We start from the raw sequence: 23,307 nt of genomic DNA on the forward strand, positions 1-23,307 counted from the left end.
TCTTCCCCTCATAATTTTGTCCACCTCTATCCAATCACCCCTCGGCCTTCTTTGTTCCAAGGCAAATAACCCCAGCCTATCCAATCTCTGCGTGTAGCTACACTTTTAGCCCTGGCAACATTCTTGTAAACTTCCTCTGCACCCTCTCCACAGCAATTACAGCCTTCCTGTAATGTGGTGACCAGAACTGCACACAATACTCCAGTTGTGGCCTCACCAGTGTTTTATACAATTCTAACATCATATCCTTACTTTTGTATTCTATTCCTCTGCCAGTGAAGGGGAGCTTTCCATTTGCCTTCTTCACAACCCTGTCTGAATGACAGCTTGTGGTGAAACATTGTCACGCCCCCCGCCCCCGATGACGGACGTGGTTATCTTCAGCTTGAAGGTTGAAGATTGACGCTAATGATGTAGTCAGAGTACTGACCCTCAAACTCACCGGCCCTCCCCCCTCAACACAACCAATACTGACCGCCATGGAGAGCCAGACACTCTCCACACACCTGGTCTCCGTATCAGAAACAAATGTACAGGAAATGGAGAAAGTGCTGGAAAGATTGACAAGGATAGTACCAGAACGAAGAGGCAACAACTTTGAGGAATGGTTGAACAAGCTGGGATTCTGTTCTCCAAGAAAGAGAAGAACTGAGGGGGACCTGATCAAAGTGTTTTAAATAATGAGTGCGTTTGATGGGGTACACGCAGCGACGGTGGGGTACACGCAGCGACGGTGGGGTACACGCAGCGACGGCAGGGTACACGCAGCGACGGTGGGGTACACGCAGCGACGGTGGGGTACACGCAGCGACGGCAGGGTACACGCAGCGACGGCGGGGTACACGCAGCGACGGCGGGGTACACGCAGCGACGGCGGGGTACACGCAGCGACGGCGGGGTACACGCAGCGACGGCGGGGTACACGCAGCGACGGCGGGGTACACGCAGCGACGGCGGGGTACACGCAGCGACGGTGGGGTACACGCAGCGACGGTGGGGTACACGCAGCGAAGAAGTTTCTACTTGCGAGAAAGACTAAAACTCAAGTCTATAAATATCTCAGTCTCAAATAAATCCAATAGGAGCGTCAAGAGATGGCTGTTCATCCCGAGTGTGGCGAGAATGTGGAACTCACTCCCACTGGGAGCAGCTCAGGAAAATTACAGATGCAGTTTTAACAGGAAGCTGGAAAAATGCAGTAGGGGGAAAGGAATAGAAAGATAATATTAAAGCAGTGAGGGGAAGGGGGACAGGAAGAGGCTCTGGTGAAGCATGAATATTATATAAACTAGCCCAAAATCTACACTAAATTACATGGTCAAAAACCTTTCAAAGCTCTGATGTGGAGTTGCCAGCATTGGACTGGGGTGGGCACAGTAATTAGTCTCACAGAACCAGGTTTAAAGTCCAACAGGTTTATCTGGTAGCACGAGCTTTTGGAGCATCGCCCATTCGTCAGGTGAGTGCCTGATGAAGGAGCAGTGCTCAGAAAGCTTGTGCGACCAAATAAACCTGTTGGGCTTTACCCTGGTGTTGTGAGATTTCTTACTGTTTCAAAGCCCAATACAGAAGCTGTGATGCTGGATTATTCCAATGGACATACTCCAATTTCAGAAGCTAAATTCCATTCTGATTATTTAAAGGTTTCAGTAAATAGAGACTTTCAAGCTTAAATGGACAAGTGATACCTTTCCCCCCGCTCACCACACCCTCATTCAGAACGCAGGTCACTGACAGGCTCGTGGCATTTTCAAAAGGCAATGAAGAAGGTCAGAGCCTGAGTCACTCCACATCAGGACCTGCCCGAGATCGCCTCGCTGCTCGAGGCAAAATTCTCACTGCTTTATTCCAGATTGCAAACACTTCCTTAGAAAATGGTGTAAAGTGCAAGTCGGTAAAGAGATAAATGAGAATAAATGCTGGGAAGTGAAAGTAATTAAAGGTAGCACGCAAGCCAGTTGTTATTTCACTTTACTCTTATGTGTAAGGACAAAGGTAGCAATTAACAGCTGGTGATTAATACTAATGGACAACAACATATATTTATATAACACCTCGAACATTACAAAACACTGCAAGGTGCTGCCCAGGCCCGTCAGAATAAATCTGACATCTAGCCACTGGAGACTAGGGCAGGTGGTCAGAGGTTTGGTCAGAGAGGTAGATTTTGGCCCTTTAAGATTTTAGAGAAGGAGACAGAGGCCAAGAGATGGAAGGACAGTGATCCTGAGTTTAGACAGCTTCAGCCTGCAACGACAGAGCAATTTAAACCAGTGATTCATGAAGTCTCGGAGTGGAGCAGTGATCTGAGGGTGAGGAGACTGGAAGAGGTCACACGGGTTTGGGAAGAGCGAGGCCTTGGAGAGATTTGAAAACAGGAATGAGAATATTAAATTCACGACTTGTGAGAGGCCAGACACAAATCCAGGTCAGCGAGTACAAACAGTTCACGGAGAAGGAAATTTCCAAATGATTCGGGTGCCGGGGAGATTGGAGCTGCACAGAGCAGCTGAAAGGCATCAAACTGAATCACACTGCAGGTTATATCAGTATCAGCACACGCACACATAAGAACATAAGAAATAGGAGCAGGAGTAGGCCATCTCTGCCCGTTGAAGTGGTGGAGGCTGCCTCGCTAAATATTTTTAAGACGCGGGTTGATGGGTTTTTGATAAGAGAGGGGATTAAGGGTTATGGGGAGAGGGCGGGAATGTGGAACTGAGCCACGACAGATCAGCCATGATCTTATTGAATGGCGGGGCAGGCTCGAAGGGCTAGTTGGCCTACTCCTGCTCCTATTTCTTGTGTTCTTATGTTCTTATCTAGCCCTTCGAGCCTGCCACGCCATTCAATAAGATCATGGCTGGTCTGAAGTGGATCAGTTCCACTTTCCCGCTTTCTCCCCATAATTCCCCTTGTCTATCAGAAACCTATCTACCCATGACTTAAATATATTCAGCGAGGCAGCCTCCACCACTTCAACGGGCAGAGAATTCCAGAGATTCACCACCCTTTGAGTGAAGAAGTTCCTCCTCAACTCCGATCTAAACTGCCTCCCCCCACCTTATCTTAAGGCTGTGCACATAGGGAGACTTTCCAAATAGCAAAGAATAAAAAGAGTGAAGGTCCAAAAGAGACTTTGGGAGGGTGCTTGTACATTAATCACTAAAACACCATGGACAGGGATAGAAAATAATCAACAAGGCTAATGGAATGTTGACCCTTACATCTTGAGGAATAGAAGCCACTTTTCAGCTATAAAGCCTGGGTTAGACCACACCTGGAGTTACTGTCAGCAGTTCTGGGCCTCACACCTTGGGAAGGTTTGGGGAAACCTTGCTGAATGCACAGGTTGGGAACTCGGATTCCCAAAGACCCTCAGACTCCTCACACTCACGTTGTCAGGAAGTGGCCACACATACACAGTGCCACCTGCTTCATGTTGTTCAGGTCCAAGGCTGCTCCTGCACAGAAGAGGAACAGAAAGACATTCCAAGCCAACGGGTGGGACACGGGAGGGGGACAGGGAGAAGTCCCAAACTCCCAGGTCAGGGGCAAAGATAGGATAAAAATGGATCCCATTGACTTAATAGAAAGGATCAGAGAAAGTGGTTCCGAGTGAGTTCCAGGAAGCAGAGGCCAATTGGGCACAAGGAAAGCCTTGAAGATCCAAAAACGTGGCTGAAGGTTGGTGACCTGCGGGCCCCTCGGAGCAGTGGCCAAAGATCTGAGATTGTGCTTGGAAGAGGACACTTGAGTGTACTCGGAAATCCAGGGTGGGAAGGAATCTCAAAAGGTGAGACTGAAACCCTGCAAGGTGAGTCGTTGCTGAAACCATCCAAGTGGGAACGACCTTTACAGAGAATTCCAAGGCAAGATCTCCAAACTGGAGACTGAAAACCCTCGTGAGAAAGATGATGTTTCGGTGAGATTGGTTGGTTAGCGATGTGACAAACATCTGGGTGGGTTGTTCAGAAATCCATGGAATCAGGTTTGGCCGCATCTATCATTTATCACAAAGTGTGGGGTGCCTGAATCACAGATCACTTGTTAATTCATTTGTAACTCATTCTTACCCTGAATGTTAGGGTATGAGAGATCGATATTAGAAATTAGTTTATCTTTCTGAACTTGCATAATAAAGGCTATTTTTGTTTGTTCCAAACCGGTGGAATCCTGTGGCTTTATTCACTTTGTAAGTGTCTTCAATTTCAGACTTTGCCTACTTTAAACAAAATACGATTGGAACCTAACTCAATCTCCCCCCACATTCTGGGGATGGGCCAGGGATCATAACAAAGGATATATTAGCCTTGGGGTGAGTGCGGTGTGGCTCTCCCAGAATGCTAGGCAAGAAAGAAGGAAACTATTTCCTCGAGCTGGGAAGTCCAGGACTGAGCACATAGCATAAAAATTAGAGTCAGATTCTCCAAAGTGAAATTAAAGAATACTTTCTTCAAAGTGACTGAATGGTATAACGTCCTGCCTCTATTAATAAGTCTCAATGTCCCAGACACTTTGCTAACCACTCTCTCACTATGTTCTGCCAATTTCAAAAATCAAAACATGCATCCTCAGTCCCTGGGTCCGTGAACATGTTGTAGAATTGTGCCATTAAGTCTGTATTGCCTCCATAGCCCTTCCAAAATATGTCAGCTCACATTTCTCTGTATCAAATTCCAGCTGCCACTTGTCTGCCCATTCCAGTCTATACCCTGCTTCAGTTAATTAGCACTATCCTCACTCTGCCATGGGGTTTAACAAGACTGATCACCATTAAACAAACAAAGAACAAAGAAAATTCCAGCACAGGAACAGGCCCTTCGCCCTCCAAGCCTGCACCGACCATGCTGCCCGACTGAACTAAAACCCCCCTACCCTTCCGGGGATCATATCCCTCTATTCCCATCCTATTCATGGATTTGTCCAGACGCCCCTTAAAACTCACTATCGTATCCGCTTCCACTCCCTCCCCCGGCAGCGAGTTCCAGGCACCCACCCCCCTCTGTGTAAAATATCTGCCTCGTACATCTCCTTTAAACCTTGCCCCTCGCACCTTAAACCTGTGCCCCCCCAGTAACTGACTCTCTCACCCTGGGATAAAGCTCCTGACTGGCCACTCTGTCCATGCCTCTCATAATCTTGTAGATTTCTATCAGGATACATTACAATACATTCGTTTCTTCCGGGGCCAGAAGTCAAACACGGGCAGAGAAAAGTGTGGAAAGGAAACAGGATAAAAGCAAATTACTGCAGCTGCTGGAATCCAAAACCCAAACAGAAAATGCTGGAAAATCTCAGCAGGTCTGGCAGCATCTGTAAGGAGAGAAAAGAGCTGACGTTTTGAGTCCAGATGGCCCTTTGTCAAGAATCCTTACAGATGCTGCCAGACCCGCTGAGATCTTCCAGCATTTTCTCTTTTGGAATGAGAATGAGAATCTGTCACGTTCATTCTCCATCCCTTCTCATTGCTTATTTGCAGCAAGTTTTAACTGGAACTTTATTCACCAATCAAAACACAGCCCTTTGTGAGGCTATGAAAGGTTAATGATGTTAACCGGAGACACTGCTGCTTATGGTGGAGATATTTTGGATAATTTTGGGGATGATGCATTTGCCTAATTATTAAAAGTTATTTTAATCCATGAATCGTGAACATTGATGGTGAGGAGGGGCTGAAGGATGTGTTTCAAAGCTTTGACAAAGGGTCACCTGGACTCAAAACATCAGCTCTTTTCTCTCCTTACAGATGCTGCCAGACCCGCTGAGATTTTCCAGCCTTTTCTCTTTTAGTCTCAGATTCCAGCAGCCGCAGTAATTTGCTTTTATTTCCCACTCTGTTGTCTAATTTTGTTGAAGACAAGCCATTGGCTTTCGGTCTAATGCATTCTGATGTTTTAACCTCCTCCAACCTATAACCTTCCCCCATCTCAGCTTATCTCCAATTCTGGCCTCAAGTTCCAAACCCTGTGGAATCTTGTGACTTTATTCATTTTGTAAGTGTCCTAAACCTCAAACTTTGTCTACTTTAAACAAGATTACCGTGTTTAAGATGATCCATGTTGTGTGTGGGGTTGGGTAACAAGCTACATTACAGACACCATTACAACCTGGCAGCAAACCAACGTAGATCTTACTGCCATGATTGATGCCCAGAATGTTTTATAGAATACAAAGCTGGGTTTGAACTCTCACTGCTCAGGTGAAATTTGGAAGGTGAATGAGACCGTAGCTGTCAGCAAGTTTCAATTGAGTATTTGGAGATAGCCTAACGTGGGAGGAAGTCGAGCAAACAACGCACTATTGTGGATATTCTCCAGACCTACAACATGGAAACAGGATGGCACAGTGATTAGCACTGCTGTCTCACAGCGCCAGGGTCCCAGGTTCGATTGCTGGCTTGGGTCATTGTCTGTGCGGGATTTGCACATTTCCCTCATATTCCTGCGAGTTTCCTCCGGGTGCTCCAGTCCCACCCCCCAGGTCCAAAGATGTGCTGGTCTGGCGCAATGATCATACTAAGCTCTCCTTCAGAGTCCTGGGATGCGTAGGTTAGAGGGATTGGCAGGGTTACGGGGATAGGGTGATTGGATTTGATTGGCTTCTGGATTAGGAATAAAGTACCAGAAGTACAAACAAAATGTGTGTGGGGAGGATGGGGGGGGGAAGGGGAAAGGGGTTGTGGAGGAGAGATTGGAAACCTGGTTTCCTCCGGGTGCTGCAGTTTCCTCCTACGGTCTAGGGATGTGCTGGTTGGGTGCACTGGACATGCTAGGTTGACCCTTAGTGTACGGGATGTGTTTGTTAGAGGAATTAGCGGCGTAAATATGTGAGGTTACGGGGATAGCGTCTGGGTGGGATTGTTGTTGGTGCAGACCTGATGGGCCGAATGGCCTCCTTGTGCACTGTCGGGATTCTATGAATCGATAGCGAGATGCCACAGAGTCCCATTCTGACTGATGAGGAAGGTCATTATCAGGAACCTTCCCACAAGGGGAGAATCTTGGAATGTGGGAGCAATCTGTTGGAACTAAAAGCGATGCTGACACTCCTCCAATGCCAACCTTCATCTCAGACAGGTCACAAAGTGCTTCACGCTCACGGGGAGGGAGTTCTTCCCGGTGTCAGCAATCTGACAGAGCTTTTCCTCATTTCTCTGCCGCAATCGGCTCGCGTAGCTTCACACCTCTGTCAGCTGTGCTCAAACGCAGACATACTGTCTCAGATGTAACAGACTGAAGCAGAGACACACAGAAATCTGGCTGTCGTGGTTTTAAAATGAAACGCGTCACGTAACCTCCAAAAATGAAGCAAGGCTTTAGAAGAGGTTTTTGTGGGGACAGTATCAGCCTTTTAGTATGTTGTGTGTGCACGGTGTTAGCATGTCACAGAAACATACTGAACATACAGTCCAGTGTATTACGTAAAAGTTATCCACCTGCTTCCACATTCCCCAGAGTTTTGCAAATCCTTCCCCTTTATGTATTTACCCAATTCCCATTTGAAAACTGATCGAATCTGTTTGCACTGCTCTTTCAGGCAATCTGTTCCTCATCACAATAACCTGCGTGTAAAACAACCAAAATTCTCACCTCTCCCTCTGCATTTTTCATCAAAATGCCTGAAATCTGTGTCCGCTGATTGGTAAAACTGCAAACAGCTTTTCCTTACTAATTAAAAACCCTCATTTCTGAGCAACTCACATTAACTCTACCCTGATCCTTCTCTGCTTTGAGGAGAACAATCCCAGGTTCTCCGGTCTCTCCACATTCACTGGGAGCCCCTCATCCCTGGAATCATTTTGGGTAAATCTCCTCTGCATTCTCTCCAAGGCCGTGACATCTTCTCTGAACTGTGGTGCCCAGAATTGCAGCTGGGGTCCAGCCACTGATTTGTAAAGGTTTAAATGACCAACACTGATGCTGATATTAATCTTGGGTCAGTGCAGAAACATTCTGAGCTCAACAGAAAGCAGACGTGATTCATACTTACATTCCTGTTTAAAAGTGAAATATTCCGTCAAATGCCGACATTCATGGTTTCCACGAAGTAAAAACAACGTTTTTGGATACAAGATTTTCAAGGCCCAGAGATACAACACACACTGCAAGGTAAGAGAGGTACGGTAAGCAAATCACACACAACATTCTCAAACAGAAGTGAAGAACAAACCGGAAAGTCTCATTGCACACCAGCATGGATAACTTTCACTCTATCTAATGCTTTAGGACACAGCTGGAAAACCTGTTGGAGTGACACAGTCTCACCAAATTGGATATAAAAATATCAAGTCTCTGGGCGTTAGCAGCAAGATAACCCCATCACCGCTTTGACCAAATCTTTGCCCAGTTTTTGGTAACATCTCCACACGTGACACTCTTTGTGCAATAATACCTCCTATTGAAGCACCTCAGGATGTTTCACCGTGTCAATGTCACAACATCAGTGCAAAAGGTTTGGGTTTTTCAATGTCATTGTGTCTCAGTGTGACTGTTTCAATTACAATTCAGACACTTCCCCATCTCCCGTTGTTTGCATCAACCAGTTTTTCAAATCATTAACTTTTCACTCAGTTCAATTGACTGCCCTGACTCATAACTCCATCAGAAAACTGCAGGGGCAGGAAACAAACACATTCCCTCTCTCTCTGGTTACAGCAGCACAGTGGGTTAGCGCTGCTGTCTCACAGTGCCAGGTTCGATTCCCAGGGGCACGGTGACACAGTGGGTTAGCACTGCTGCCTCACAGCGCCAGGGACCCGGGTTCGATTCCCCGGCAGCACGGTGACACAGTGGGTTAGCACTGCTGCCTCACAGCGCCAGGGACCCGGGTTCGATTCCCGGGGGGGCACGGTGACACAGTGGGTTAGCACTGCTGCCTCACAGCGCCAGGGACCCGGGTTCGATTCCCCGGCAGCACGGTGACACAGTGGGTTAGCGCTGCTGCCTCACAGCGCCAGGGACCCGGGTTCGATTCCCCGGCAGCACGGTGACACAGTGGGTTAGCACTGCTGCCTCACAGCGCCAGGGACCCGGGATCGATTCCCCGGCAGCACGGTGACACAGTGGGTTAGCGCTGCTGCCTCACAGCACCAGGGACCCGGGTTCGATTCCCCGGCAGCACGGTGACACAGTGGGTTAGCGCTGCTGCCTCACAGCACCAGGGACCCAGGTTCAATCCCAGCAGCATGGTAGCACAGTGGGTTAGCGCTGCTGCCTCACAGCGCCAGGGACCCGGGTTTGACTCGCAGCTTGGGTCACTGTCTGTGTGGAGTCTGCACGTTCTTCCTGTATCTGCGTGGGCTTCCTCAGGGTGCTCCGGTTTCCTCCCACAGTCTGAAAGATGTGCCGGTTAGGGTGCACTGGCCGTGCTAAATTCTCCTTCAGTGTAACCCAAACAGGCGCCAGAGTGTGGTGGTTAGGGGATTTTCACAGTAACTTCATTGCAGTGTTAATGTAAGCCTCCTTGTGACACTAATAAATAAACTTGGAGTATTTCCAGGACTGATTTATCATGGAGGGCCTGTAACACAAACTATTGATTTCATCTGATTTCAGTTTAGTTTAATGGATATTGATTGCAGACGGAGGCACTGAAATTGCTGATCTGAATGAAGGTGATGAGGAACTCTCCTATTAATCACACCTTGGGATAGCACTGTGTAACTGACTGGGATTGATCTCGTACACACATATAACTATCGCCCACGCACTGCCCTCCACTACAGAAATAACCCTGCAACTAATCCAGCCAGGTCTCTATAAAGATTAATCTGTAATGTAAGGATCACATGACCTGGGGAGCCAATCAGGGAGCAGGATGGGGGGGGGGGATCACCCTGGTAAATGTGGGCTTCCATACCCAACAATTGTGGGAGCTGACTGCAGCCACGAGGCTGTGAGCCTCTGTACAGTTCAACCTGTAAATAAAGAGGTTGTGTTTTCACTGAACTGGTGAATGAGCATCTTTCCAAGTTCTGGTCCAGAGTTTTCCTTTTCGCTCCAGTTCACGGAGACACTTTGTAAATAGACTCTGTAGACTGTTCTAGTGCACCGTTTAAACAGACTCCAGGTATTGACAGGGTGGACGTGGAGAGAATGTTTCCTCTTTTGGGAGAATCTAGAACTCGGGAATCACTGTTTGAAACTAAAGGGGTTGTCCATTTAAGCTGGAGATGAGGAGAAATCTCTCCCTCAGAGGGTGGCGAGTGTTTGGAACTCTTGTCCTGAAACGGAGGTGGAAACAGAGACTTTGAACATAATTAGGATAGAACCAGGTATGACTTTTGATTAACAAGGGGGTGGGCACAGTGGTTAGCACTGCTGCCTTACAGCTCCAGGTACCTGGGTTCGATTCCCAGCTTGGGTCACTGTCTGTGTGGAGTTTGCACATCCTCACGTCTGCAAGGGATTCCTTCGGGTGCTCCAGTTTCCTCCACAGTCTGAAAGATGTGTGGGTTAGGTTGATTGGCCAAGCTAAAAATTACCCCTTGCTGCCCTGAGATGCATAGGTCAGAGGGATTAGCGGGTAAATATGTAGGGATATGGGGGTTGGGCCTGGGTGGGATTGTGTGGTTGGTGCAGACTCGATGGGCTGAAGGGCCACTTTCTGTGCTGTAGGGTTTCTATGATTCTTTGAAAGGTTATCGGAGGAAGGCAGGAGTGTGAGGTGGAGGTTACAATCAGGTCAGCAGTGAAATTATTGAATGTGCAGCAGGCTCGAGGGGCCAAGTGGACTCCTCCTGCTCCTAATTTATAAGTTTGTGTTTGCTGATAGGTAGATTCTATAAGAACACAAGAACATAAGAAATAGGAGCAGGAGTAGGCCATCTAGCCCTTCGAGCCTGCCCCGCCATTCAGTAAGATCATGGCTGATCTGAAGTGAATCAGTTCCACTTTCCCGCTTTCTCCCCATAACCCTTAATTCCCTTGTCTATCAGAAATCTATCTACCCGCATCTTAAAAATATTTAGTGAGGCAGCCTCCACCACTTCAACAGGCAGAGAATTCCAGAGATTCACCACCCTTTGAGTGAAGAAGTTCCTCCTCAACTCTGTTCTAAACCGCACCCCCCCCCAACTTATCTTGAGGCTGTGCCCTCTAGTCCTGCTGCCCTTTCTGAGCGGGAAGAATCTCTCTACCTCTACCCTATCCATCCCTTTCATTATCTTACACGTCTCTATAAGATCCCCCCTCATCCTTCTAAACTCCAACGAGTACAGACCCGTGTGGAGAACACGTGGAGATGTCGGTGTTGGACTGGGGTGGGCACAGTAAGAAATCTCACTACACCAGGTTAAAGTCCAACAGGTTTACATGGCAACACAAGCTTTCGGAGCGCTGCCCCTTCATCAGGCGAGCGAGCTGCACTCTGAAAGCTTGTGATACCAAATAAACCTGTTGGACTCTAAGCTGGTGTTGAGAGACTTTTTACTGTGGATAAAAGACACTGTTGGTAACATGCTGAATAAACAGATCCCGTTTGCTACAAGACCAATCACATGTAATCAAACATACTGGTTGACAGACGTACGAAGAGACAATCTGGGTGATTTATAGAGTTAATTCGATTTGGTGTGATTACTCTCAGTATCTGTATTCTGCATGGGTATCACACAGCAAGATGCAACATCCCCGATTGCGATGCTTTCACAGTGTGACATATTTAATAGCAATAAACAGTGTAGCCGTGGTGGATGCAATGGTTTTAATGATATAAATACACAGAGATATTCAATGAGCAGGTTTTAATAGCATTTCACATTTCCTGAAGATATCATAGACTCCTCCTGACCCTACCCTTCACTATTTTAATTAGACAGAAAAGGACGCCTCAGAGTGGTTTGTGAGCTGGCTGTGCTCCAGAGTCCCAGGCTAGAAAGAATTAATGAGCCTGACTAGGTGAGAATTGCTTGAATGAGCAAGCAGCCATTAAACCCGGGGCTTCAGTGAACTCCATTTCGAATGCGCATATTAATTTTGGTTCCCACACAGTCTCGAGCCAAGCCTGATCTGTCAGTCACGTCATTAACAAAGGTTCGGATTGAAATCACAAACTGGAACACAAACTGTGTTAATTGTCTGCATTCCCTTGGTTTTTGAGATCCCTGGTAAAACATGGTGGGAATGTAGTTAGCCCTGCTGCCGCACAGCGCCAGGGACCCGGAGTCAATCCCAGCCTCCGGTCACCATCTACATGGAGTTCGCACATTCTCCTCGTGTCCTCCCGGTGCTCCGGTTTCCTCCCACAGTCCAAAAGATGCGCAAGTTAGGCTGATTGGCCGCGCTAAATTGTCCCTAAGTATCAGAGGGATTCACAGGGTAAATACATGGGGTTATGGGGAGAGGACATGGGTGGGGATTGTTGTCGGTGTAGGTTTGATTGGCTGAGTGGCCTCTTTCTGCACTGCATGGATTCTATGATTCTGCTCCCCCACCCCACCCCCCAGCTCCCGGTATATCCAAGTATTCCCTCCCCCCAAATCATCACCCCATTTAAATCAACAACCCCAAATGTAAATCAGAGGGATCCCCACTCCTTCTCTGTAAATTATGAAATGAAGGGGTACAATCCCTTGGGGACCGGGTGTAGTGTGTCAAAATTCACAGATGACACTAAGATGGGTGGAAGAGTAAAGTGTGCAGAGAATGCTGAAATTCTGCAAAGGGATACAGATAGTCTGAGTGAGTGGGCGAGGGTCTGGCAGATGGAGTACAATGTTGGTAAATGTAAGGTCATCCATTTTGGTAGCAATAACAGCAAAATGGACTATTATTTAAATGGTAAAAAATTGCAGCGTGCTGCTGTGCAGAGGGATCTGGGTGTCCTTGTGCAGGAATCTCAAGGAGTTGGTTTGTAGGTGCAGCAGGTAATTAAGAAGGCAAATGGAATTTTGTCCGTCATTGCTAGAGGGATGGAGTTTAAAAACAGCCAGGTTATGTTGCACTGTATAAGGTGCTGGTGAGGCCACACCTGGAGTACTGTGTACAGTTTTGGTCTCCCTACTTGAGAAAGGATATACTGGCACTGGAGGGGGTGCAGAGGAGATTCACTAGGTTGATTCTGGAGTTGAGAGGGTTGGTTTATGAGGAGAGACTGAGTAAACTGGGGCCATACTCATTGGAATTCAGAAGAATGAGGGGAGATCTTATAGAAACATATCAGATTCTGAAGGGAATAGATAAGATAGAAGCAGGGAAGTTGTTTCCACTGGTGGCTGAAAATAGAACTAGGGGGCATAGCCTCAAAATAAGGGGGAACAAATCGAGTTGAGGAGGAACTTCTTCACACAAAGGGTTGTGAATCTGTGGAATTCCCTGCCCAGTGAAGCAGTTGAGGATACCTCATTGAATGTTTTTAAGGCAAGGATAGATAACTTTTTGAAGAGTAAAGGAATTAAGGGTTATGGTGAGCAGACGGGTAAGTGGAGCTGAGTCCATGAAAAGATCAGCAATGGTCTTATTGAATAGCGGAGCAGGCTCAAGGGGCCAGACAGCCTACTCCTGCTCCTAGTTCTTACGTTCTTAATCCTATTGTTATTGTCTATTTGTGTTTGAGTACATGCAAGGTGATGAATTTTGGTGAACTGATCCAGGGCAGGACTTATTCAGTTAATGGTAGGACAGAGTTATAGAAGAAAGAGATCTCGGGGTACAGGTTCATAGCTCCTTGAAAGTGGAGTCATAGGTGGACAGAGTGGTGAAGAAGGCATTCAGCATGCTGGGTTTCATCAGTCAGTACATTGAATACAGGAGTTGGGATGTCTTGCTGAAGTTGTACAAGACATTGGTAAGGCCACACTTGGAATACTGTGTGCAATTCTGGTCACCCTATTATAGAAAGGATATTATTAAACTAGAAAGAGTGCAGAAAAGATTTACTAGGATGCTCCCAGGACTTGATGGATTGAGTTATAAGGAGAGGCTGGATAGACTGGGACTTTTTCTCTGGAGCGTAGGAGGCTGAGGGGTGATCTTATAGAGGTCTATAAAATAATGAGGGGCATAGATCAGCTAAATAGTCAATATCTTTTCTCAAAGGTAGGGGAGTCTAAAACTAGAGGGCATAGGTTTAAGGTGAGAGGGGAGAGATACAAAAGTGTCCAGGGGGGCAATGTGAAAAATTGTTCCTTTTTTCACACAGGGAGCGGTGAGTGTCTGGAATAAGCTGCCAGAGGTAGTAGTAGAGGTGGGTACAACTTTGCCTTTTAAGAAGCAGTTAGACAGTTATACGGGTAAGATGGATAGAGGGATGAGGGCTAAGTGCAGGCAATTGAGATTAACTTAGTGATTTTAAAAAGGGCGGTGTGGACAAGTTGGGCCAAAGGGCCTGTTTCCATGCTGTAAACCTCTATGACTTGTACTTTCAGTGAGATTACTGGTTGGAAGTTTCCACAGGGCCCATTAGTGTGCATTAGCATCATGAGAAAGAGGATGCTTAATGCAGAATGCTTCAAGTATCAACTGCTTATTTTAATTAAGCACCCCAGTGTCAGGTTTAATAATCTTTGAAGACAGTTACTATCCACTTGCCAGTATTGTCATCCAGTGCTGCATAAACAAGACTTTTTTAAAAATATTAAGAGCAATTTAAAAAAAGCGCTTGTAAAACTGTAATATTTTATAAAATTTAGCAGCCAGAAGACCCCTGAAGATTCAGGATTGAAATTTAATGATATTGGATACTGTGCACGGAGCATCTAACCAGCAACTGCTTAAATCTTAACTGTTGTGATAATCAACGGCAAAGTGCTTCAGAATCAACTCATTGTTCAAACACAAAGAGACTTTCACACTTCAAGACATCCCAAAATACTTCACTGAGTTCAGAGAGCCGGTGCAGATATGATGGGCCGAATGGCCTCCCTCTGCACTGTAACAATTCTGTGAAGCGTGTTCTAAGACAGGGACGGAGGCGAGCTATCAGCCTTGTCCCCTCCATACCCATCTCCCTCCACCCAGAATACAACCCCTCACACTCACTCAAGGCTGACCACATCGTCAACAAGAAAGGGGCAGCTCGTCAATACTGGCAGCTCTTTGAAACCCGGCCACTGGCAGGAAACATGGCAGCCAATGTGTGCACAGCAAGATCCCACAAACAGCAACGAGATCATCTGTTCTTAGTGATGTTAACTGAGTGCGAGAATATTGAGCCCGTACTGTTACTCTGAAGAGGAGCAGAGGATTTATCCTGGACAATATTTATCCCTCGGTTGATTTAACCATTATTAATTTGCTTCTGGTGGGATCTTGCTGTGTGCAAATTGGCTGCCGCGTTTCCTGCTTTATAACACTGAGAACACTTCTAAAAGGACTTTGCAATGGGATTTGGGAGGAGCTGAGGTTTGAGAGATGCTGTTTATTGAGGTAAACACAGAGAAGACAGGAGAACGGCAAGGTGACAGGAAACAGAAACTACCACAATCTAAACACTGGCTCTAATATAGAAAAACATCCTCATAGAGGTACGAGGAAAATGAACTTGGAGAAAAGAGGGAGATGTTAGAAGAGATAAGCAAAGCTTAGGTAAAGTGGTGACATTTCAGAGAAATGTCTTCATGGGAGAGGGGGAAGGGGGAGGGGGAGGGGGAGGGGGAAGGCGGGACGTTGGGAGGAGGGGGAAGGGGGAGGGGGGACATCGGGGGAGGGGGAAGGGGGAGGGGAGAGGGGGAAGGTCGGGGGATTGCTGAGTGTGAGAGTGAGTGTAAGGCTGCACTGGTGGAAAGGGAGGGTGGGGGCAGGTGTCAGAGGTCACTAATCAGAGAAAGAACTTGGAGCCGCTATCGGTCGTGCTGTGGGGTGGGGGGAGGGGGGGAGGTGGGGGGGTGGTGATGAAAAAGCAGAGCAAATAATTCCACTGGAAAAGGACAATCATTGCTCACTTTTGCACACTGGCATTGTTTTAGAATACAAATTACTCAAACCCGATGAACAATAACTTATATCAGGGCTGTAACATCACAAAACATCTCTCTGTATTGCACAGGAGTGATTATCAAGGCAAATTTATCAGCAAGCCACAGCAGGAAATTAAAGGACAGGTGACTAGATTCTTGACCAAAGAGGTGAATTTTAAGGAGCTCTTTCACGGCGGAAGGAAAGGCAGAGAGGTTTTGGGGGTGGGGGAGGAGGAGACCTGGCCTTCGGGCCCCCACACCTCTGTAACTACCTTTTGTCCAGCTGAAGACAAGGCCACCCAGTGGAGACGTGATTACAATCGAGGATGTGCCTGAGACCAGATTGAAAGGACTACAGATATTCCAAAGGGTCGTGGGACTTGAGGAGATTTCGGATACAGGGAGGGTTTTGGAAATAAGGATGAGAAGTTTGGGATCCAAGTATTACCCAGAAGGGGTGTCACTGTAGGTCTGTGAGCACCCAGGGTGCTGGGAGAATGGAATATGGTGTGAGTTCAGATCCAGAGAGGATTGGTTGAATTTGAGTTTACGGAGGGTGTAAGACTGGAGGCTACCCAGAGGAAGATGGGAATTCTCACGTCGGGAGCTAACGAGAGCATGGGTGAAACCTCAGCAGATAAACAGGGAGGGAGCTGGTAGATTATCAGCCTCAACTCCTCCTGCATCTCCTCCCCCCCCGCACACCGCACAATACAATCCCTCAGACTCACCTCAATGCTGAAATAACCTCTGTCCACATAGTCTCCGAGGAAGAGGTAACGTGTCGATGCTGGAGATCCACCAACTTCAAACAGTTTCATCAGATCAAAGAACTGGCCGTGGATATCACCACAAACTGAAAGAGACCAATAGAAAGATTCATGTGTGTGTGTGCTCCTCACGCTAAACCAAACCATCTCCCTGCTCCGTAATACACAAAACTCAGATCAAATTATTTCAGAATGTGATAAGTAATTGAATCAGAAAAATCAAAACAATTCTCATCTTTTTCCAAGGCTCTGTGACGTTGGCAGCTGACAGGATCTCCAGGGTATTCCACCCCATAGGATAGATGGCAGCTATACTTCCCACAAATTGTTCTAGAGTAGTGATCTTTTAGACGAGCCTGAGCTCCTTTCTGTGTAAGATAATGGTCAGAATCTGACAGTAATTACAAGCTATATTTCCAAATGTCTCCAAACCTGCAGCAATGGCTTTTTATTTTGATTTATTATTGTCACATGGATTAACATAGTGCAAAAGTATTGTTTCTTGCGCACTATACAAAGCATACCATTCATAGTGAAGGAAAGGAGAGAGAGTGCAGAATGCAGTGTAACGGTCATAGCCAGGGTGCAGAGAAGGATCAACTTAATGCAAGGTAGGTCCATTCAAAAGTCTGACAGCAGCAGGGAAGAAGCTGTTCTTGAGTCGGTCGGTACGGGACCTCAGACTTTTGTATCTTTCTTCAACTTCAACACCTCAACAAGTACCTGATTGGCTGTAAATGCCTTAGGATGCTCTGAAGTCCAATAGAAACAGGAGTCAGTCTTTTGTTTGTTGTGGATTCGGGTCTTACGCCTCTGTAGCAGTTTTTCAGAAATACACGGTGACCGATATAGTCAGGGCCGATTCGTAATCAGCCTCACACAAACTGCTCACATCTGCCAGTAACTGTGGCCTCCAGAAAGGAACCAGGTTTTTTAAAAATAGAAGCCAAAGAATGAGAAATGACAAAGTTTGTCGTTATTTAAAATCTGAAAGCGCCTCAGACGCAGTGTAAAGCACTGCGTGCATGCAATTTTCATCAGGCCCAGGTGCAGTGTGGTGAATAGCATTCTGATGACACAGGGATATTTTGATATATGTTTAAGATGGAGTTGCTTTAAGAGGCAGTGCTTTGTTACAAGAGTTGGTTTGTCTGGTAAACATGCAGCAGATGCTGAGAATGCAGGATAATAACTGAGTTTAGCTCAGAATAGGTTTCTTTGTAGAGTTAAAGGGTATTTTGTTTGTTTAAGTTCTGGGATTTTAGATTAAAGTTGCAGAGCTCTGAGAGTATTGATTTGGCTGATTAACAGGCTCAGAATCATGTGCTTACTGGGAGGAGCTAAGCTTGCAGGCAAGAAAGGGATTCAGTTTTATTTTTAAAATTAAGCAGTTGCTGTCTGAACCTGCTGGAAGAAACAGGTGTCACTCTGCCTCCCTTTCTCTCCACAGGTATTCTGATAGCTCTAGAACTAGTATCCTAAGTCAAAGCAAGTAAGCCTGTGTTTTGCTAACTAATTTTAAAGAGGGGCTTAAGTCTATAAGAGGAATATTGCTTGAATTGGAACTCAGGGCAATAGGTTAACAGTTAAGGATTGTATAGTGTCATATTTATATATTGTTTAATTGTTAAATGTTAAGCTAATTCATTTGTTTTAATTAAACCGTGCTGTTAAATAAAGTTTGTTTTGATAAACGTTCCCTGGTTTGTCAGTAAAATCACACCTGCAGTGAACATCCTATCCCCACACTAATGCAAAATAGGAAATTGTTGGGGTTGAGTTTGATTTTGTGATATCCCTTGGGGTTTCTGATCTGGTCCCTAACAGCATTCCTACAGCTGAACCAGAGCTCTGGGTTCAAGTCCCACTTCAGGACTTGTTGGCCAAGGAAGGTGTGTTCATAACCCGGCCAAACGGGTAGATTTTCCATCTGTAAATCCTCCCAATGCACAGGTGGTAAGAGTGAGAGAGCTTCATGGTTGGCCAATGCAGAAGGCAAAGGTAACTCACAGCAGAACATTACGGAGTATAATCACAGACCAATCCAATGGAAATCCATGATCACCAACTTGGTGTTAGTGTGTCGTACCTGAAGGAGGACCAGGTAGAACTTCATCTTGGGCACAGACACCGCATTGGTCACTCGGTAGTTCAGTTTTCTGCTGAACCTTTTTGAGTATTCAGGGATTTTAAATCTTCCATCGACCAAGCAACTGGGAAACGGAATGAACCAAACCATTTTTATTCCTTCACGTGGGATGTGGGTGTTGCTGGCTGGGCAGGAATTTACTATCCACCCTTAACTGCTCTTAAACTGAGTGAGTCGCTCGACCATTTCAGAGGGTATTTAAAAGCTACCCACATTGCTGTGGCTCTGTAGTTACATGTAGGTCAGACAGGTAAGGATGGCAGATTTCCTTCTCTAAAAGATATCAGTGAACCAGATGGGGTTTTCCGACAATGATCACTAGTTTTATATTCCATATTTAATAATCGATTGAAAATTCCACCAGCTGCCATGGTGGGATTTGAGGCCATGTCTCCAGAACGTTACAGTAAAAAGTCTCCCAACATCAGGTTAAAGTCCAACAGGTTTATTTGCTCACATGAGGACAGCCTCAAACTGGATCTTGGGTTCATGTCACACTATCTGTAACCCCCACAACTTGCCTGGGTTTGCAAAATGTCACTAGGTGTCCTGTCTGGAGACAATACACATCTCTTTAACCTGTGCTTAACCCCCTCTCCACTCACATTGTCTGTACCTGTAAAGACTTCATTACCTGTTAAGGCTCACATTCCAGCTATTATCTTGTAATTGATTCTGCGTCTGTATATGCCCTGTTTGTGAACCCAAGTCTTCACTCACCTGTTGAAGGAGCAGCACTCCAAAAGCTCGTGATTCCAAATAAACCTGTTGGACTTTAACCTGGTGTTGTCAGACTTCTTACCCTGCCCACCCCAGCCCAAAGCCAGGATCTCCACATCCAGAATGTTAGCCTGGGCCTCTGGATGACTGTCCCAGTAACCCTACCACCACACTGCTCTCTCCCCATCATTTTCTTTCCTGAAATTATTTAGGAAGTGGCAGTTTCATTAACTCAGCTGCCAATGGATTCAATATTAGAAATACGGAGTTTTGACAAGAATGTTCAGTTCTCCGACTGCAAGTAAGCTGATTAAAATTCACTGGACATGACTTCTAATAAAACCCCGACAGAACTATTTAGCTTGTGTGGGAGGGGGAGGTGGTGGGAAGGAGGGGGGACTGACAGTAACTAGCAAGCATGGTTTAAAATTTAAACCAGACTTGACTCTGGTCAAAACATCGCCATGAGGAATGAGCTGTCATTTATTTTGTGTAACTCTAACAGATGCAACATGTTCCTCCCGTCCTCTTGTGTATTAATACAGGGAGCTTCCAGTAAAATCAAATGCACCACACTGCCAACCCTTAAACTGGTAATCAACGTAATTCTCACCACACTGAGGATTAAACCAGGTCAGCTTCAATTCAATTCGTTTGCCTATTCCCACTATAACTGACACCTTCCAGGAAATCTGAAACACGAAACCTGTCAGACAATGAATTGTAATAACCTTTATTAACCAATTCATACAACTGAAAGCATAAGGCAACCCTTGTCTCTTACCCAGAAAAATCACAGCTCTGACTTACATCAAATGTTAACTTTACAGCATTGGTATAGCCAATGTCGCCTCACTACAGGAAGGATGTGGAGGCTATTGAGAGGGTGCAGAGGAGATTTACAAGGATGTTGCCTGGATTGGGAGACATGCCTTATGAAGATAGGGTTGAGGGAGCTGGGTCTCTTCTCCCTGGAGAGACGAAGGTTGAGAGGCGACCTGATAGAGGTTTATAAAATGTTGAGAGGAATAGATAGGGTGGATTCTCAGAGGCTATTTCCCAGGGCTGAAATGGTTGCTACGAGAGGACACAGGTTTAAGATGCTGGGGAGCAGGTACAGAGGAGATGTTAGGGGTAAGTTTTTCACTCAGAGGGTGGTGAGTGAGTGGAATCGGCTGCCGTCAGTGGTGGTAGAGGCGAACTCACTGGGGTCTTTTAAAAGACTTCTGGATGAGTATATGGGATCTAATGGCATTGGAAATTACAGATAGTTCTATGGATTGGTAGGTATAGATATGATCGGCACAACTTGTGGGCCAAAGGGCCTGTTTGTGCTGTAGTGTTCTATGTTCTAAAATTTATCTTCTTATCAGCTTAGAGATATCAGAAAATGCCAAATTGCAAATTTTCAACATGAAAACAGATACAGATTCTTCCATTTCTGAATGCATTCGATTCAGAACTGCCCCGCACAGTTACACTGGTCCCAGAGCCAGGGGAAGAGCTCTCACCCTCCATGACGCTGTAGATCCAGTTTGGTCTTTACTTAAACCTGGCAACTTTCAGGGTTATTCCTGGTCTCAGTGATAAATTTCATTATTGCTGTCTCACAGCGACAGGGACCTAGATTCAATTCCTGGCTTGGGTCACTGTCTGTGTGGAGTCTGCACGTTCTCCCCATGTCTGCGTGGGTTTCCTCCGGGTGCTCCTGTTTCCTCCCACAGTCCAAAATGGTTAGGGTGCATTGGCCGTGCTAAATTCTCCCTCAGTGTACTCGAACAGGCGCCAGAGTGTGGCGACTAGGGGAATGTCACAGTAACTTCATTGCAGTGTTAACATAAACCTACTTGTGACACTAACAAATAAACTAAAAATCTCCAGATTACCAGATGTTGCTGCATTTATTTGCTGCTCCCTGCACCTCTCACATCTGTCCAAACAAACACTAAATAAGTTATTCGCTGGTTGCTTGGAGATACTGTCAGAGAAAAATTAAGCAATGCAATTTGTTCTTTCCTTTCACACAGTCTGAGTAACTTCATTACAGCAACTGCAGAATCGATGAAAACAGGAATGTGGAAACTTAGAAGGTTTGACAGTAGATATTGACAAACTGCTTCTCCAGCAGGAGGGTGAGTAACCAGAGGCAATAGGTTTAAAATCAGCAACAATAAAACAAGGTGAGTTCTTGTGATCTGGAATGCGCTGCCTGAAAGGGCAGTGGAAGCAAATTATAGTAAATTTAAAAAGGAAATTAGACAAATGCTGGAAAAGGAAAAAATTCCAGGCAGGACAGGGTGACACGACGATGGAGATGGTAGAGGATTCTCCATCAGTCAGCCAAGAGAACAGTCTGCTGGAAGAGGCAGAGATTTGTAATCTGTATTCCTCACTCTGCTGGGGAAATTATCCCCACTGTTACTGGGAGAAGGTGCTCTAGTTTAGTTCATGTGTTCTTGCTGTATTTCACAGAGATTCTTTCTAATATAGACTCCGTAGACTGATTGGTGTAATGTGCTGATTAAGCAGTGTGTGGGCAAACAGGCTCATCCCCTGTGCCTTCAACACGCTCACTAACAAACTGGTGTCAACAGACATTCACAGCTCTGGAAACATCCTAATTAGAGAAAGCTGGGATGGCAATGCTGCAGTTTAGAGTAACTACAATGACAGGACAGGGCATCCCCCTCTGCAATCTGTGCCCAGTGGAGGCTCTGATGTCTCCTGATGGGGAAGAGATTTCTCCCAGGATATTCTCACCTGCTGACACATTGTATTTCCGCAGGCCGATGTTAAAAAGGAATTCTCAAGTCTGGAAATAAAACCATAATCACTCAAAGAAACAAACCTTCTGTCAGTCCCATTAGCAGAATCCAAAAAACCTTCAGCCCCCGTGTCCACATCAACACTTTCCTCTAATTTCCTTCAAACTATCATTTTCGGAGAACCTTAATAGCACTTCACACAAATTTCCAGTTGTCAGTGGAGAGGAATTATGCATAGGCTGAGAGCCATGTAGAGTTGAGCAAAGCATGAGGCAGCAGCCACCTACACACACAGCAACACAGTCACATCAGGCAACTGAACCCATTTGATCTTTCCATCAAAAGTCGTGAAACTGATCTTAAAAGTCAACAAGATAAGGAATTTACATCATATCACTGCTCCAATAACGCTGAAATCTGCAGCAGGTACACAGGTCACAAACACTGCATAATACATGAGAATCCAATTTACTAACACTGTCCTTATAACACATCCACCAGCATTGATTCCATTCCCAATTATAAATATAGTAAACAGAATTTAATAACCTAACTGCACTTGGAAAAGCTTCATCTACAATATCGCAGCTAACCTGAAATTTAAATTCTGTGAGAAGGGTAAAAGGTGATGCAAGGTTGAAGTATTTACTGAACTTCAATATTGAGGAAAATCGCAGGAACATTTAAATATCTCAATCCAAAGCATTGTAATCCACAGCACTGCTCAACACCAAACAAAATCTAAACTGTGCAAATTAACCTCTTCATGTAAAATAGGAGCAAGCAGATGGTTCAACTTCCAGGGAGACCAAAACCAGCCACTAACATTGTCAGAATTTAATCCATTCAAAAATCCAGGGACGTGGGGAGAGTGCGGGACTCGCTCCCACGGGGAGTGGGGAGAATGTGGGACTCGCTCCCACGGGGAGTGGGGAGAATGTGGGACTCGCTCCCACGGGGAGTGGGGAGAATGTGGGACTCGCTCCCACAGGGAGTGGGGAGAAT

At 45.9% G+C, this 23,307-nt stretch overlaps 1 protein-coding gene across 3 annotated transcripts in view; it reads right to left on the reverse strand.

Moving 5' to 3' along the window:
* The window catches only part of LOC145348062 (protein phosphatase 3 catalytic subunit alpha), a 272,223-nt gene that overhangs the window by 98,362 nt on the left and 150,554 nt on the right, over window positions 1–23,307 (reverse strand). For all 3 annotated transcript variants that reach the window (XM_080196211.1, XM_080196202.1, XM_080196218.1), the window contains 2 exons: window positions 16,630–16,754; window positions 7,993–8,104 (listed from right to left, as the gene is read on the reverse strand). In XM_080196211.1, the coding sequence (XP_080052337.1) occupies window positions 7,993–8,104; window positions 16,630–16,754 (237 nt within the window). The remainder of the gene's footprint in view (window positions 1–7,992; window positions 8,105–16,629; window positions 16,755–23,307) is intronic.

This window comes from Carcharhinus amblyrhynchos, chromosome 1 (assembly GCF_965287045.1).
Source record: "Carcharhinus amblyrhynchos chromosome 1, sCarAmb.v2.hapA, whole genome shotgun sequence".
Taxonomy (NCBI): Eukaryota; Metazoa; Chordata; class Chondrichthyes; order Carcharhiniformes; family Carcharhinidae; genus Carcharhinus; species Carcharhinus amblyrhynchos.